The sequence below is a fragment of the Brassica napus genome, chromosome A3 (assembly GCF_020379485.1).
Source record: "Brassica napus cultivar Da-Ae chromosome A3, Da-Ae, whole genome shotgun sequence".
Classification (NCBI taxonomy): Eukaryota; Viridiplantae; Streptophyta; class Magnoliopsida; order Brassicales; family Brassicaceae; genus Brassica; species Brassica napus.
The window spans coordinates 22,519,886-22,536,048 of NC_063436.1; the positions used below are offsets into that span (position 1 = coordinate 22,519,886).

Here is a 16,163-nt window from a genome sequence, read left to right on the forward strand (position 1 = left end):
ATAAATATTAATTTTATCAAAATTTATAAAATGTAGATTACTTATATTTATATTTTCAAATGCATTTTGGCATCTTTTTATTTTTTTCAAAAAGTTTGATAAAATAAATGTAGTACTAGGCAGACCCAACAAAAAATTCTGGTTGTCAAAATAAGTTCTTTCGACTATCTTATAAGAAGTTCTGCGTTCTGGTTGTCAATGATAAGTTTTGAGACGTTCGTTGAAACAGGCAAACAGCCCATAACAAATCCAGACGATACCTTTTAAGCAACTTTCCTCAAGAGTAGAACGCAGGGCCTTTCTTCCAGAAAGTTCTAATGAATTCAACGAATGAAATTGAAGAAATGCTAAAGTTTCTTCGACCTGATCTTGAAGATGATTTCAACTGAGGGTGGTATGATCACTAGGATATCAAACACATGAACCATGTGATTATTATTCATATTCGGATCCTAAACTCCCTTAAAACATTTGACATGATCCACTTTGTCTATGTAGTTACATGCATATCGACAAGAAAACTATTACAAATTTAAGTTGAATGAACCCCCAAAATAATAACTAGTATTATTTTGGGGGTTGTTATTTCAGAATATGTAAGGCATATAAACGCAAGGCAAGGATTGCTAAAAGTGGTTAACTAGACCGATTTTCTTGCGAAGAGCCAAGCAGCCAATGGCTTCATCTTCTTTGTCTGCTTCTTCACCATAACTTGGTTCTTCTTCTTCTCCTCTTTGCTCTCAATGACTTTCGTTAACAATGGTGGATTCGCAAACTTCACCGAACGCCTCCTCTCCAAACGATCCTCATCATACACCTCATTTTCATCAAACCGGTTCATCTTGATCTCGGTTACTGTATCCGGTACAGTAACCGTGGATTGCTCTATAAATTTCAGGTCATCTTCATCTTGAGGGTGTTCAGGGAATTTTCTGAGCGAGTGGCTTAACCTTTCTTTAGTCGTTTCAAGCTCTTGTGTCAGAGTTTCGAGTAGCTGAGATAAAACCTTGTTCTCTTCTTCTGCTTTCTTTAGATTCTCCTTTACTTCATCAAGCTCAGCTTCTATGCTTTTGCTTCTAACTCCGTTATCTCCATTGTTTCTCTAACCACACGGTCGAATATCATTGCAACAATGTTAATAATTGATATATAGACACATAATTGTTATATGCAAAACATGTATGCATTTAATTATTAATTGTTACCTCTTGGGACTTGTTGATGTAATTATCTCCGAGAAGAATCCTTTCGCCGAAGAGAGTGACAGCCTCTTTAACAGATCGGAAAGGAGCTCCAGTGTCGATCTCGGCGCGAACCATTGCAAGAATGCAGCTAAATAAGGGTTGTTTTGCTGCTTTAGTTGTATGAGTTTGTGGTCCATGTGGCCATGCAATATAAACCTTTTATAAAGAAAGAAGCATCACGCTCTCTCAAATAAGATTGCAACCGATGGTTGTTGTTTGCTAAATCGGATGGTGACTAGGTTAGTACAATTGACCATGCTATGATTAGATTATGTATTGGTTCATTCATGTTATAGTCATTTAATTTTCAATAACGAGTCGAAATTCCAGTAAATGACAAATATGATTGGTAAGTTGTTAACTTTTTCATGGTGCATTTAAAAAATAAAGATATCAGCAACAGAATGTAGATGAGAATGTCTTTGCGTTTACTTCACACAAAATATAACTTTGGGTAAATACAAGTAGAGAGGTTCGTTGGAACGTCCTTCGGTTTTCATATTCTGTTAGTATTGCTACTACCAAATAATCAAAATCCTCATTGCGACAACGACCTTTCTCCTTATAAAATTGGGTGTTGTGATCGAAGAAGAAAAAAAAATAAATGCTAAAATTACACTAACATGATGTAGTTTTTCACACCAAAATAGTGTTGTAGGTAGCAAACGACCGCTTCGTTTGTCAGTCATCACAAGCTTTGAAAAGTTTTCTCAGCTACCACTCTTTCTCTCGGAAAATTGTTTACATCTACAAATTAGTTACCAATCTTCTTGGTCATAAACTAATCATGTTTAAAAGTCTAAAATTGATAAAAACTAAAATTTTAAAAGCTAAAGTTATAAATACTACATAATATTATATAGCTACAAAACTTTAAATTCCAAACACTTGAAAGCTTGATCCAAAGTAAAAACCCCACTTGCACCAACACTCCGTGATGAATCATGTAACTAAATCATTCATCACTGACTGTTTCTCAGAAAAAAAAACAGTGATGAATGATTTAGTTTCGTGATTTCCTTAGGGGTTTTAGCCGAAGTTAAAAAACCACAACTTAAAATAGCTACAAAGCTGTGGCGATTATAAGGCTCGTCGCTATACATATATAGAAACAATTATGATTTGATTTGTGGTCATTAACCACAAACATCCTTTGGATATTCACAAATCCACAATTTGAAAAGTATTTTGTAACTAAATATAGCTACTGACCAAATAATTACAAAATTTTAGCCCTAGTTACAAAAGATTTGATAGTTATAGCAAGTTTCTCTTGTTGTGTATTATATATGCATTACACATTTTCTCTCTTTTCTTGTTCGTTCAATCTTCAGAATATAAATGGCTCCAGCAACTCTAACCGAGCTTGCGGGAGAGTCTGAGCTCAACTCCAAGTTCGTCCGGGACGTGGACGAACGTCCCAAGGTTGCCTACAATGAGTTCAGCAATGAAATCCCCGTGATATCTCTCGCAGGAATCGATCATGTTGGTGGGAAAAGAGGAGACATATGTCGTCAGATCGTTGAGGCTTGTGAGGACTGGGGAGTTTTTCAGGTCGTCGACCATGGCGTCGATACTAAATTGGTGGCTGATATGACTCGTCTCGCTAGCGACTTCTTCTCTTTGCCACCTGAGGATAAACTCAAGTTCGACATGTCCGGTGGTAAAAAGGGAGGATTCATCGTCTCAAGTCATCTCCAGGTAAGTCCACCATAATTTTATAGTAAGTTTTCTAAAATAATTTTATAATAGTTTGTATGTCGCTTAATTCATTAAATGCCAACTTAGGTCTCCTGCCTAGGTATGTTGGATCCTAACAATTTTCGACTTATTTTTGCATGCATGTGTTTCTTGGTTATGTTGTTGTAGTTAAATACGAAATAATCATTACATATGTAGGGAGAGGTTGTTCAAGATTGGAGAGAGATCGTGACGTATTTCTCGTACCCGGTGAGAAACCGAAACTACTCACGGTGGCCGAATAAGCCGGAAGGGTGGGTGAAAGTGACGGAGGAGTACAGCGAGAAGCTGATGGAGTTGGCTTGTAAGCTTCTTGAGATTTTGTCTGAAGCTATGGGGCTTGAGAAAGAAGCACTTACTAATGCATGCGTCGATATGGACCAGAAAATAGTTGTTAACTATTACCCCAAATGCCCTCAGCCTGATCTCACACTCGGACTCAAGCGTCACACTGACCCTGGAACCATCACTTTGCTGCTCCAAGACCAAGTCGGTGGTTTACAAGCCACACGAGACGATGGGAAGACGTGGATTACGGTTCAGCCTGTTGAAGGAGCTTTTGTCGTCAATCTTGGCGACCATGGTCACGTTAGTACTTTTCTAACCTCTCTTATACTCTGCTTTTAATTATTTTCTCCGTTTGTGATTTTTATTTGGTCAAATATTGCATGCGTCTTGAAGTATCTGAGCAACGGGAGGTTCAAGAACGCTGACCACCAGGCGGTGGTGAACTCTAACTCGAGCAGATTATCTATAGCCACGTTCCAGAATCCAGCGCCGGAAGCAACCGTGTATCCGCTTAAAGTGAGAGAAGGAGAGAAGCCGATCCTGGAGGAGCCAATAACGTTTGCCGAGATGTATAAGAGAAAGATGGGTAGAGATCTCGAGCTGGCTCGCCTCAAGAAGCTGGCTAAAGAAAAACAAGGAGACTGCGAAGCCTCTTGACCAAACCATCGCATAATTAGAATCCTTTTGTTGGTCCCCGTTTAGTGAGAACAACCTCATTGCAAATATGGGTATCTCAAGCTAGATACTTCAATGCATTATTTTGAATAGAAACTTCATGAATGCTTAATTCTTTTTCATTCCATCTCATTCCAAATTATTTATTTCCATTCCAAAAAAATATCAATCATTCTTTTAAAAAATCATTCCACTTAGAAATAGTTTTAAAAGAAATGGAATACTAATTTCATTCCATTGGATCTCACTAATTATCATTCCTTTAATTTCATTTATTCCTTTTATTAACATCCAGTTACAGCCGTAGTCTCCTATATGTTTGAGTAAAACACTTGTCATTTTGTATGAAGAAAATAAGCAAAATATTTAAATAAATTAACTTAGTTTTTCACCAATGTTTCTCCAATACAAAATAGAAAAAAATACAGGAATTAAAGGCATGAGGATAGTTTTAGATTCATACATGTGTTAGAAATACTATTTTACACTATTGTCATCAGTTTAGAATTTTAAATATTAAAATGTATCAGCAAGAAATTTTTTTTTTTTTTAATTTGTGCAAACTAACAAGAAATTCAATTGAATTTTTTCCTTAATGCTGATGGTCTTACGACCGACTGAAAAAGGGCCTATACTGTTTGAGTTTGGGCCAATGTAGCTAATCTAAGGCCCACATAGAAACAAATCCACACAGATGATTCCTTCTCATTGGCTAGAAGGACCGTAAACGTGAACTTGTCCGCAGGGGATTAAAAACCGAACTGGAGAAATCTGGCTTGTCGCCTAAGTTGGAATCGATTTTAAACAAAACGAAAGAGAGAAAGAAACACTCAACAGAGAAGAAGAAAAGAGTGAGAGATGGCGAGATACGATCGAGCAATCACAGTGTTCTCCCCCGACGGTCACCTTTTCCAGGTAGAGTACGCCCTCGAAGCTGTCCGTAAGGGCAACGCCGCCGTCGGAGTCCGCGGCACCGATACTGTAGTCCTCGCCGTCGAGAAAAAATCCACCCCTAAGCTCCAGGATACAAGGTATAGCTCCCCGATCTCTGCCGATGCCACACCTGGGTCGCTTGATTTAGGTCAATCGATTTGAAATGAAACTTGATTTTAGGGTTTTGTATCAACTTGGGAGTGTTAGATCGTAGAATCAGAGCTGATCCGTAGTTAAAAGACTTCACTTTTTTGTTTTAAGTGTGTAAAGACTCAACCTTTGCTCCTCTTCTGTGAAAGATTATGTAAAAAGTTTTAATATTTAGTGTTGGAATCGAATAAAGTTATCACCTTTATGGTGTTTTCTTCTCACAGATCAGCAAGAAAGATTGTGAGTCTTGATAACCACGTTGCATTGGCCTGTGCTGGGCTCAAGGCTGATGCGCGTGTCCTTATAAACAAGGCGAGGATCGAGTGTCAAAGCCACAGGCTTACGTTGGAGGATCCTGTGACTGTTGAGTACATCACTCGGTACATTGCTGGGCTTCAGCAGAAGTATACTCAAAGTGGGGGTGTGAGACCTTTTGGTCTTTCCACTCTTATTGTTGGTTTTGATCCATACACTCGTATTCCCGCGCTTTATCAGACTGATCCATCGGGTACGTTCTCTGCTTGGAAGGCTAATGCGACCGGGAGAAACTCAAACTCGATCAGGGAGTTTCTGGAGAAGAATTATAAAGAAACGTCGGGACAAGAAACTGTGAAGCTTGCTATCCGTGCTCTGCTTGAGGTTAGTTTATCCTTTCGTTTTTTAAAACCAGACCAAGTAGGTTTCCTTTTACTTATTGCCGAGTGACCTGTTACTAAACTTATCATCTAGAAAGAACCACCTGTATGATTCTCCATTCTTGAAAGTTGGCTTTAGGTTAAAGTTCAAGATAGCAAAAGGTGACAATGTTAGAGAATGTTAAGAAGTCCTGAAAAAATTTAGGAGACTTTACTTATTGAGTTGGAGAATAATGTTTGAGGAGCCTATATTGCAGAACACTTTTAGTGAAATGTTGTAAAGAGCTGATGAGCTTTGCAAATTTGCAGGTAGTTGAGAGTGGGGGAAAGAACATTGAGGTTGCTCTAATGACACGGGAGGAAGGTACTCTAAGGCAGCTAGAAGAAGCTGAAATCGATGCTATTGTGGCCGAGATCGAAGCAGAGAAGGCTGCTGCAGAAGCAGCCAGGAAAGGCCCTTCAAAGGAAACCTGAGCATGAGCCAGATCTTACAATAACGGTCTCAGTTTTCAAGTTGTAACTTTGGTTCAAAGTAAAGATATTTGCGTGAATTTGTTTTGTCGGACCATTAGCCTGTTTGACATTCTTGCTTTAAATCTTTAATTTTAACATTTTTAGCGAATCTAGCCATGAAAAAGTAGCAGTTCATAGTACTACTTGGTGAACCTATGGCCTTTCTTGTTTCTGGCGAATGTTTCATGAATACTCTTGTCATCTATGCATCTTCTCCTTACAGTTGTAGACAAACATAACAGGACGAGAACAACATTCAAGACCCATCAACTGATGCCAACCGTCATAATAAACAAAATAATGTTATGAATCAGAATAATTTTGAATCAAAGCCGCTCCGAAGTTAGCACATAGGATCCGATTCATTGAACTTAGTTTTCCCATTGTAACACAATAGAACAAAAGGGTTTCGTGGTGTAGTTGGTTATCACGTCAGTCTAACACACTGAAGGTCTCCAGTTCGAGCCTGGACGAAGCCAATTCTTTTACCTCTAATTTTGAAATAATTTTATACAAAAAAAATATTATCGCCGTTGCCGGGGATCGAACCCGGGTCACCCGCGTGACAGGCGGGAATACTTACCACTATACTACAACGACTCTTGTTAAAAATCTTTGCGAACGGCATAAATTATATGTTATAGTATCTTTAGTACTTGGTTAGTTTCGGACTCGGGGGTTTTGTGAAAAACTAAAAACTTATTCCCTTTGCGCCGTTCTCTCTCTCTCTCGCTCTGCTCTCAAAGTTTCAGGTAAGAAAAAGCTTATTCAGCTTTGCTTTACATCAAATACGTGCGTTCTTTGTTCTTGTCTGAGATTAAATCGTAATATACTTGTTGCGTAGAGGGACCATGTTGATTACTCTCTTAACTCTCTAGCTGTGAAGTTTAAACATTTAAGTTGTTATTTTGGGTTTCATTCAGTTACTACATCAAATTTGAGAAAGTTTTTATCTTTCGAATCAGAGTTAAAAAAAGGATGAAGCTTGACGTGAATGTGTTGAGATATCTTTCCAAAGATGACTTTAGAGTTCTCACTGCTGTGGAGATGGGAATGCGAAACGTCAGCCCTTCTCTATTCCTTTTTATTAATCCTGTATTACTAGCTTTTGAATTTCTCTGAAACTACTTTGGTATTTGCAGCATGAGATTGTTCCTTCTGAGCTCGTTGATCGCATTGCTGGTCTAAAGTATGCCCTTATCTAGTGCTTCTTTCATTAACCTTACTTCCTCGTTGTGATGAAGCATATTGTGTAATTGCACAGACATGGAGGCACATACAAAGTCCTGACGAACTTGCTCAAGTATAAGCTTTTGCATCACGACCGCTCTAAATGTGGCTACTTCTCTTCCCCTCTAAAGACATTAACTAGTTTTTCCTGCTTGGCATAGTCTTAACGATTGTTGTTTTCGTCGTTAAGATGATGGATTCAGACTCACTTATCTGGGATACGACTTTCTTGCCATTAAGACATTGGTCAACCGTGGTGTCTTTACCGGTGTTGGTCGTCAGATTGGGGTTGGTAAAGAGTCTGGTAAGTCTTTTTTTATTTTTGATTCATTGGTGTGTTTAAGAGAGCTGATAGTTATGGGATATAGACATATTTGAGGTGGCTCAGGAAGATGGAACGATTCTGGCAATCTGTGTTTTAAATGGCGCATGGCGATCCAAGGCGATAAGGTGTGTGCCTTGCGCCTTGCGCCATGGCGCAAGAAAGCGCTCGCCTTGAAGACCCACTTGAAGACTACGTTAGTTATGTATCCGTGCGTAATATACAAATTTCATTCACGTGATTTTGCCTTTATTAAATAGTTTTTATCAGAAGAAAGCCCCATGAGATTAGAGAAGAGAGTACGTACTAACCTTATGCAAAACACAGTCCGTGAGATCCATGTTTTGTTAAGTTTTTAACTTTGCTTTTCTACAAGAGCAAGCTAGGGTTTTGATAAGTTTTTAGACGTTTGGTTTTAAGTTTGGTTTAAGGTTGGTCCATTTATTAAGTTAGGGTTTCTACGTGGTTTAGTATCGGTTAACGTCATCGTCTCCATGGCTCGCCTTTGCGTTGCCTTTTAAGGCACCGCCTTATGACCAATGCGCACTTGGCGAGCGCCTTACGGAACCCACCCTCGCCTAGGAGGTACATGGCGATGGAGCCGTCGCCTGAGTGCGCCTCGCGCCATGGCGCAAAAGGCGAGCGCCATTTTAAACACAGCTGGCAATGAAGTTGCATAGACTAGGGAGAACCTCCTTTAGGGCTGTCAAATCTAAGCGTGACTACTTGAGGCATCGCAGTAGTTTCAGCTGGTTGTATCTCTCCCGTCTTGCCGCTCTCAAGGAGTTTGCTTTCATGAAGGTTATTATTACTGCCTTGTTGCATCATTAGTGTCAAACTATTCTTGTAAGTGTATCATCTTTTATTAATGTTTTTGTTTGGTTCTCCCTGTTGAGCAGGCTTTGGAAGAACATGACTTTCCTGTTCCAAAAGCTATCGACTGCAATAGGCACTGTGTTATCATGTCCCTTGTGCAGGGTTACCCCATGTAAGGATATATACCTTCATCTTCACACAAGGATAAAAACTGTTATTCTTTTTTTTTTATATGGCTGTGTTTGTCTTAAGTATCATCTAATGATAGCTTTTGATGCATTGGATTCGAGATTCCTTAAAAGTTTATCCATTTGCTTCACTCACTCACTAAGAAACAGTGATAACCTTGCTGCTGTGAATCACATCTTTCACATTTCGTTTATGACAGGGTTCAGGTGAAGCAGTTACAGAACCCTGAGACAATTTTCGAGAAGATTATTGGCATTGTTGTTCGTTTGGCTGAGCATGGTCTAATTCATTGTGATTTCAATGAATTCAACATCATGGTGAGATAGATACTTAGAATTGATTAATGCCTTCTTGTATTTGTAAGTTACTTTTTACTGAAAATTGCATGCATCTATTTGAAGCAGCCTCGTTACATGATTCTGTAATCATGCTCTAATTTTTTCTCTGCTTACACCTTTGTTTATATATGTATATCTTAGATTGATGATGAAGAGAAGATAACGATGATTGACTTTCCTCAAATGGTATCTGTTTCACACCAAAATGCACAAATGTATGCGAGATATCTCATCTCTGGATCATGGCTCTGTCCTCCTTTTATCATGCATGATTGTTTATGCATTTTGTTTCTTTCTTTCAGGTACTTTGATCGTGATATCGAATGCATCTTCAAATTTTTTAGAAAAAGGTTAGTTACCAATCAATTTTTATTATTTACATATCATCTATTCACATTACCTAGTAGCATATGATCTGATTCTTAAAGTCTCCTTATCTCGGAGAAAAACATATTTCTCAATTTCTGTGTACTCAATTCCTTTCATCCAGGTTTAATATGTCTTTCCAAGAAGATAGGGATGAGTCAGAGGTGGAAGTGGATGAGAACAGCAGACCATCTTTCTATGATATAACTAAAGATGCCAATGCTTTGGATAGAGAACTAGAAGCTAGTGGTTTCACTAAAAAGGAGCAGAATGACCTTGATAAAGTATGTCCACCCTATGACCTCAGTAATAATATCTCTGCTTATTTATCTGGACCTGTTATGTACTTAAAGAAACATGTATAATCGATTGCTTTGTGGTATTGCGTATGTATGTGAATTATAGGCGGCCTAATGTCTAATTTGCAGCACTTGTCTGTGAATGGTATATAAAATGAACATGTGGTTTCTGTCTTGTGTAGTTTATTGAAGGTGGGTTGGAGAAGAGTACAGATTCCGACGACGAGGATGAGGAATCTGATGATGAAGAGCAGGCGTTTGAGTCAAATGAAGAAGGAAACCTAAGTGAAATGAGATCACTACAGTTGCAAGAGGAGGTATAAAAATTTCCAAGTTCATCATATAACTGAGACATTCTCTCTTTTATGTAGCCTCCTCCTTGTGCTTACACTATATGCTCTCTGCATGATGTGTAGGAACAGAATAGATCAGATGAAGTTGAGGCAGAAGTTGAATTGGATGATAGTGAGAAAGGCCAAAGCAGTGGAGATGAAGAAAATGAAGCTGGAAGAGACGAGGTTAGTATCTTGTGTGTAGTAGAGACTCAAGAGAGTAGTATATGAGTTAACTAAACAAAATATGCAACCTTCCTTTGCTTGCTTTGCAGGAGCTGGACAAAAAACTAGGCAAGCAAAGACGCAGAGCCATGGCAGCAGCCAGGGGAGGTAGAAAGTCACAGTCTTCAAGAAACACATACAAGGACAAGGGAGGCCGTTCCCAAAACTCCAAGATCCACAGCAACATGAGTGGCTGGTGAAGTGGTGATAAAACTTTTCACAGCAATTTTGATACCACAAAACAAAACTGTGCAAGACGTTAATGGGCCTTTCAATGTTGTAAACGGGCCTATTTTTTAATCTCATGTTGACTTTTTTTTTTCCGATAGACAAGAATCTAAATACTAGATGAAAATTCAGTTTCTATATAGAAAAAAGAGTGAATTTGTTCAAAACCCATAAAAGATTGACAAATTAGGTAAATACACAAAACATTGTTTTCTGGGGGGCTAATGTATTCTTTGAGTGAAAGTAGATTACCATAGTAACCCTATACTATATTCCCGAAGAAATTAGGATTTTATCTAGATTTAAGTAAGAAATGCTAAACAAAATTCATTTTTCTGGTAAATATTTACCCTACTTCTCTCCTCCCTCCCCCTTTTTCTCTCCAACCTTTCTTTAGAAGCAGTCCTCTTTCGATCAGATTTCGTTCCCTCCGGTCGCCGGTGCTCTTGCCCGTAATGGTTCCGTGATCCCTTCGTTTTCTTTTTTTTCTTGTTCATGGTCGGAGCTCCATCTTCGAGTTTTAGGGTCTTTCGCTGGCCTAATGTGGCGGTGCTGTTTGTTGTCGGCGTTTCCAGTTTGTCCAGGTTGTGATTTTGCGGCGGTGGTCATGCATGTACGGATCTTTAGAGGACGAGATCCGGTTCTAAACTTCTTTTTTACTGTGCAGTCTCAGTCCCTTCCTTGCGACCTATTGGAGTTCTGAGTGTTTCGACCGATGGTGAAGGGGAAGGCGGTGAGTCGTTATGGTGTGGAGGGCTTGGTGGTGCTTGAACTGCTGGGATCGATGAGTGAGCTCCCGTTCGAGAACAACGGTGGGTCTTGAAAGGGATCTCCGGCAGTGGATGGATTGTATACTGAACATATTAGCCGGATATAGAAGAGTCTGCTAGATATAAATACAATATTAGCCGGATACAAGTTAGACAAATAGGAGAAAATGTATAATGAATATATTAGCCAGATATAGTTACAATATAATTACTCTACTGTTTTATTTTCAGGTTAACAAAAAAGATCGGCAGATATAGTTACAATAATATCCGGCTAACTCCGATAATAGAATTTATGTTCAATTATAATAAATTTTTGCTATGGGATACTTTTCTATTTGACTATGTAAACTGAAATATAGCCGGCCAAGTACTAAGTTGGCTATGTCTTAGGCAGATATGATCAAAACAATTGTTGACCTGAAATGTATAATGAATATATTAGCCAGGTATAACCAGCTACGCTGGTCGTGTATAACCATGGTATAGTTCAATTAGAAGTAATCACTTTGGTAACACCGATGGTTTGTGTTGATTGGTTTCACTCGATCAAATGCTCGTGTGGTTTGTATTATGATATTATATCAGCTTCGGATCTATGTTATCATTGTCTTTGTATTTTGGAAACAGTTATCTTAAAGTTTAGCTAAGATGTGGGAGGTTTTTGGATGGTTAAACTTTTATGTAACTGTTTATATATTAAATTAACAATATGTAAAGAAGTATGGTTAAACTTTTTAGAAGGAATATAATGAGGACTACACAAAAATGAATACGTTAGGGCATCTCCAATGTAACTCTATTTTTTCCTCTATAATTTACACAAAAATAGAGTAACTCTATTATAGTGTAACTTTTGCTCCAATGGTGTTACTCTATAATAGAGTTACTCTATTATAGAGTGAAATATAGAGGAATGTCATATTTTACTCTATATTTGGAGTGAAAAAGTGACATTCATCTATATTATAGAGTAACACCATTGGAGCAAAAGTTACACTATAATAGAGTTACTCTATTTTTGTGTAAATTATAGAGGAAAAAATAGAGTGCCCTTGGAGATGGTCTTAGGGCATCTCCAACCCCACTCTATTTTTCACTCTAAAATAGAGTTTAGAGTAAAAATGCTCCAATGGTACTCTATTTTCCACTCTATAATAGAGTAAAAAATGGGTTTACTCTATATATAGAGTAAGTTGTTTTTTGTTTGTTCATCACTCTATTTTTCACTCTAAAATAGAGTACCATTGGAATATATCACAACTCTATTATAGAGTCACTCTATTTTAGAGTAAAAAATAGAGTGAACCATTGGAGATATTGATCCTGACATTCAACAAATTTTATTTAAAATGTTGACCGGTCGTTTCATACATATCAAACGCATAGGTTAGCCGTGTAATTACAAAGACACTGGTGATTTTTATCCACCATTGGAGGTGTTAGTGGGAGTCATTTTTAGTACATGGATAATAAATAGCTCCGCTGGATCTAGTCATTTATAGCCTTCCATGTAACAAATTACATGATTAATTCATTTTAGAGCAGGGATAATATAATTTGAGTGAATAAAGAAGTATATAGCTTGACACATCATAGATTTCATGATTAATGAAATTATGAACCTAACTCCAGTTGTGGAATCTTATAAGACAAGCTTCATGTTCTGAAGTGAGCAAACACGAGCAAACATGAATTGAACAGATATATTTCCCAAACATCATGGCGACCTTCAGAAAAAAAACTGCCGTGAAATGATATATTTCACAAATCTTCTGGAAAATGTTGGCAGCTCTGCAGTATCGACGAACTTCCCAAATGGAGACACACGCAGAGCCTCTACTTCATCAACTTCAAGAGCGTTTATGATTCTCTGAATTGCACACGGTTTATGGTACAGAGTCACTGAGATTCCCACCGGTTCATCACCCTACGCAAAGATTTTCTTAGGTAAAGAAAGCATATTTGCTTTGTTCTGGATCCACTTTCCAAGACATCCTCTAGAACCCTAAACAGAGCCCATAAGCTACCATCTAAATTGTAGAAACCATGGGAGGTAGATCGACCTTGATCTCATTGACATCCACCCAAATAAAAAGCCGCTTCACTTGAATACCCTCGAGCTCGGTGATAAGCCGTAGCTAATGTGTCCGGATACGGTCTCGTCGTAGCGAACGAGGTAGTCGAATTCTATTTCGCAGGGTTTAGATAAGTAGATCTACACCGATGATCAAGATGATCCGAAGCCGCATGCATCAGATTCATCGAGAAGACAACAAGATTAAAAGAAATTATCCTCAAACAGATACATCTCTCGGACTGCCAAACACAGATCAAAAGTTGAAAGATAGAGAGAAGGGGGAGAAGAAAGAGAGAGGAGACTCCGTAGATATTTTTTGTGTAAAAGTAAAAATCCCAAGAAAAAAAAGAGGTTAGAATCTTATATGGAATAGGGGTAAAATGGTCATAAATATTTATGACATAAACTAAGAAAACACTGTATGTGTATTCACCTAATTTCACTATAATCCTTATGTGTAGAGTGCAATTACTCTAGAAAATATCTCAAATGATACTTGTCTAAATTTGATTGATTTTGTTTTAAAGGGGCGAATCTGAAAATACAATGCAAGTTTAGGGAGTAGATAAGAAGCGCTCCCTCAATAAGCGGAAATGGAAAGAAAGAAAAAAAAAATACAAACTACAACGGCTAGTGACCTCAACGGTCGGAAATTTTAAACCTTTTTATAAGTTCCGATCTCTCTCGCTGAAGCCGTCCTCACCCATCCTCCTCTGAGATTCGATTCGATTCATTTATCTTTATTCACTACAAAGATGATGATGAAAGATGTATTCAGACCGACCAAATCCGCACCGAGCTCTCCCGCAAAGCCACTCGGCATCTCCCGCACTCGGTCTGAATCATTTCACGCTATCCACAAAGTCCCTGTCGGAGACAGTCCATATGTCAGAGCCAAGAACGTTCAGGTGATTTAAAGTTACATCCTTTCTTGTCTTCTGCGTCTATTCGTTTTCACCTGATTGATTGATTGATTGATAATGGATACACAGTTGGTGGAGAAGGATCCCGAGAGAGCAATTCCTCTGTTTTGGTCCGCCATTAACGCTGGAGACAGAGTAGACAGCGCTCTCAAAGACATGGCCATCGTTATGAAGCAGCAAGATCGAGCAGAAGAAGCCATCGAAGCTATTAAATCTCTTCGAGTCAGGTGCTCAGATCAAGCTCAGGAATCTCTCGACAACATCCTCCTCGATCTCTACAAGGTCCTTTAACACAAAGAAACAAAAAAAACAGAGCATCCTCTGTTTGTTTCCTCTGTATTGATTTGGATTGTTTGTTTGTTTTTTTTGTTGCAGAGATGTGGGAGACTTGACGACCAGATCGCACTTCTGAAACACAAACTCTTCCTCATTCAAAAAGGCCTCGCCTTTAACGGCAAGCGAACCAAAACCGCTAGGTCTCAGGGGAAGAAGTTTCAAGTCTCCGTGGAGCAAGAAGCCACAAGGCTACTGGGGAACTTAGGATGGGCTCTGATGCAGAGAGACAACTTCGTGGAAGCCGAAGACGCGTACAGGAGAGCTCTATCGATCGCGCCGGACAACAACAAGATGTGCAACCTCGGGATCTGCCTTATGAAGCAAGGCAGGATCGACGAAGCCAAGGAGACGCTACGTCGCGTGAAGCCCGCGGTGGTTGATGGCCCTAGAGGAGTGGATTCTCATCTGAAAGCTTACGAGAGAGCGCAGGAGATGCTTACTGATCTTGGCTCTGAGATGATGAGGAGAGGAGGGGGTGATAGAGTCGAGCAGAGGAAGCTGTTCGACGAGATGTTCGGGTCTTCCTCTGTATGGCAGCCTCAGCCTTGTAGAGAACAGGGCGTGAAGGCTAAACCGAAGCCGAGCAATGATGGGTACGGTGACGAGAACGTGAACGTGAATGTGAATGTGGTAGTAAACAATAATCCATTGAGGGTGGATGCAAAACCTTTCTTCTCATCGAAGCTGATCAACAACAGCGAGAAGCTGAAGAGGACGAGATCGTCGAGCCAAACGATGGGAGTGTTGAGCTGTGGTGATGGTGGTGATGAGGGAGAGACAAACACGAAGAGGAGACTGTCGATGGAGAAGAGAGCGATAGACTGTGGATTGCCAGACAACAAGGAGTTTGAAGAGGCGATGATCATGGCAGTTTTGGGGACAGAGAAGAAAGTGGACAAGAAGAGGCTTAAGGTGTTTCAGGATATCACTTTGTCCTGCTTAAGCCCAAGAGCCTGAGTTTATATATTATCTCAATCGGCTCTCTAATTTATCAAGTAAAGGGAGATGAGCTCTTATTCTCCTCCTTAGTGTTGTTGGTTGCTACATTTTTCTTTTTTGTCTTATTATTGTTCACAGTTATTGTTATTGACCAATAATGAAAGCTAATATGATGTTCTTTGCCAATCTACTTTGATCCCAATTTTTAAAATGTATCAGATCATCCATTCCCAAACTTATATATATATAAATGGATCATCAGGCCTCATAAACTTTAGGATCCTTTAATGGTGAGAGGATCCAATGGTTGAAGAAGATAACATGAGATGTAACAGAATGAATATCAGCAGGAACGAATATCATCTTTTGTAATTAAAGCTAATCTCAGCAGGAACGAATATCATCTTTTGTAGTCTGATTTGAGCTTCCTTGATTGAAAAGGGTTATGTCAAATCATTAGGAGGAGAGTTAGGGGAGAGTAGTATAGTATGTAGGTATGATTGAGCAACTAACATTACCTACCTCTTAATCAACTTTTGAATAATTCTGTTTAGTTGTTGTTAGTTTTAATGATATCGTTGGCGTTATAAAA

General features: G+C 38.9%; 4 protein-coding genes, 2 non-coding genes and 1 pseudogene across 7 annotated transcripts; 5 read left to right on the plus strand and 2 right to left on the minus strand.

The window, feature by feature from the left end:
* Window positions 1-409: 409 nt before the first annotated feature.
* Window positions 410-1,753, minus strand: LOC106376791 (WEB family protein At3g51220-like). The gene is made up of 2 exons (XM_013816916.3): window positions 1,206-1,753; window positions 410-1,102 (listed from the first exon to the last, which is right to left on the minus strand). The coding sequence occupies exons 1-2, from the start codon at window positions 1,317-1,319 to the stop codon at window positions 641-643; spliced, it is 576 nt and encodes a 191-aa protein (XP_013672370.2). The 5' UTR covers window positions 1,320-1,753; the 3' UTR covers window positions 410-640.
* An 817-nt stretch (window positions 1,754-2,570) lies between these two features.
* LOC106376799 lies at window positions 2,571-4,062 on the plus strand (annotated as a pseudogene).
* Window positions 4,063-4,696: 634 nt separating this feature from the next.
* LOC106448184 (proteasome subunit alpha type-7-A) lies at window positions 4,697-6,287 on the plus strand. Its single transcript, XM_013890111.3, has 3 exons — window positions 4,697-4,978; window positions 5,255-5,669; window positions 5,975-6,287. Exons 1-3 carry the CDS (start codon window positions 4,806-4,808, stop codon window positions 6,137-6,139), a joined length of 753 nt encoding a protein of 250 aa, XP_013745565.1. The 5' UTR covers window positions 4,697-4,805; the 3' UTR covers window positions 6,140-6,287.
* A 296-nt stretch (window positions 6,288-6,583) lies between these two features.
* Window positions 6,584-6,657, plus strand: TRNAV-AAC. The gene has a single exon. It is a non-coding gene; the product is annotated as a tRNA-Val (tRNA).
* Window positions 6,658-6,706: 49 nt separating this feature from the next.
* TRNAD-GUC lies at window positions 6,707-6,778 on the minus strand. Its single transcript has one exon. It is a non-coding gene; the product is annotated as a tRNA-Asp (tRNA).
* A 135-nt stretch (window positions 6,779-6,913) lies between these two features.
* Window positions 6,914-10,686, plus strand: LOC106448192 (serine/threonine-protein kinase rio2-like). 2 transcript variants are annotated; one of them, XM_013890116.3, is made up of 14 exons: window positions 6,914-6,930; window positions 7,144-7,240; window positions 7,321-7,367; window positions 7,443-7,513; window positions 7,599-7,712; window positions 7,777-8,531; window positions 8,630-8,718; window positions 8,935-9,052; window positions 9,215-9,288; window positions 9,376-9,423; window positions 9,564-9,723; window positions 9,921-10,055; window positions 10,155-10,256; window positions 10,346-10,686. In XM_013890116.3, exons 6-14 carry the CDS (start codon window positions 8,397-8,399, stop codon window positions 10,493-10,495), a joined length of 1,011 nt encoding a protein of 336 aa, XP_013745570.2. In that variant the 5' UTR covers window positions 6,914-6,930; window positions 7,144-7,240; window positions 7,321-7,367; window positions 7,443-7,513; window positions 7,599-7,712; window positions 7,777-8,396; the 3' UTR covers window positions 10,496-10,686. The 2 variants fall into 2 exon arrangements, with proteins under 2 accessions (XP_013745570.2, XP_013745577.2); XM_013890123.3 differs by having other exon boundaries at window positions 10,161-10,256.
* Window positions 10,687-14,047: 3,361 nt separating this feature from the next.
* On the plus strand, window positions 14,048-15,761 carry LOC106448208 (protein POLLENLESS 3-LIKE 2). The gene is made up of 3 exons (XM_013890131.3): window positions 14,048-14,281; window positions 14,366-14,578; window positions 14,672-15,761. The coding sequence occupies exons 1-3, from the start codon at window positions 14,129-14,131 to the stop codon at window positions 15,587-15,589; spliced, it is 1,284 nt and encodes a 427-aa protein (XP_013745585.2). The 5' UTR covers window positions 14,048-14,128; the 3' UTR covers window positions 15,590-15,761.
* Window positions 15,762-16,163: the final 402 nt, after the last annotated feature.

Excerpts from the sequence above, each read along its gene's own strand:
- LOC106448184 (XM_013890111.3), top strand. The coding sequence starts at position 4,806 with ATGGCGAGATACGATCGAGCAATCACAGTGTTCTCCCCCGACGGTCAC. Across the intron at positions 4,979-5,254 it reads CCTAAGCTCCAGGATACAAG|ATCAGCAAGAAAGATTGTGA; the intron begins GTATAGCTCCCC and ends TTCTTCTCACAG. Across the intron at positions 5,670-5,974 it reads CTATCCGTGCTCTGCTTGAG|GTAGTTGAGAGTGGGGGAAA; the intron begins GTTAGTTTATCC and ends GCAAATTTGCAG.
- LOC106448208 (XM_013890131.3), top strand. The coding sequence starts at position 14,129 with ATGATGATGAAAGATGTATTCAGACCGACCAAATCCGCACCGAGCTCT. Across the intron at positions 14,282-14,365 it reads TCAGAGCCAAGAACGTTCAG|TTGGTGGAGAAGGATCCCGA; the intron begins GTGATTTAAAGT and ends ATGGATACACAG. Across the intron at positions 14,579-14,671 it reads TCCTCCTCGATCTCTACAAG|AGATGTGGGAGACTTGACGA; the intron begins GTCCTTTAACAC and ends TTTTTGTTGCAG.
- LOC106448192 (XM_013890116.3), top strand. The coding sequence starts at position 8,397 with ATGAAGTTGCATAGACTAGGGAGAACCTCCTTTAGGGCTGTCAAATCT. Across the intron at positions 9,053-9,214 it reads TCAATGAATTCAACATCATG|ATTGATGATGAAGAGAAGAT; the intron begins GTGAGATAGATA and ends TGTATATCTTAG. Across the intron at positions 9,424-9,563 it reads TTCAAATTTTTTAGAAAAAG|GTTTAATATGTCTTTCCAAG; the intron begins GTTAGTTACCAA and ends CCTTTCATCCAG.
- LOC106376791 (XM_013816916.3), bottom strand. The coding sequence starts at position 1,319 with ATGGTTCGCGCCGAGATCGACACTGGAGCTCCTTTCCGATCTGTTAAA. Across the intron at positions 1,103-1,205 it reads ACATCAACAAGTCCCAAGAG|AGAAACAATGGAGATAACGG; the intron begins GTAACAATTAAT and ends CCGTGTGGTTAG.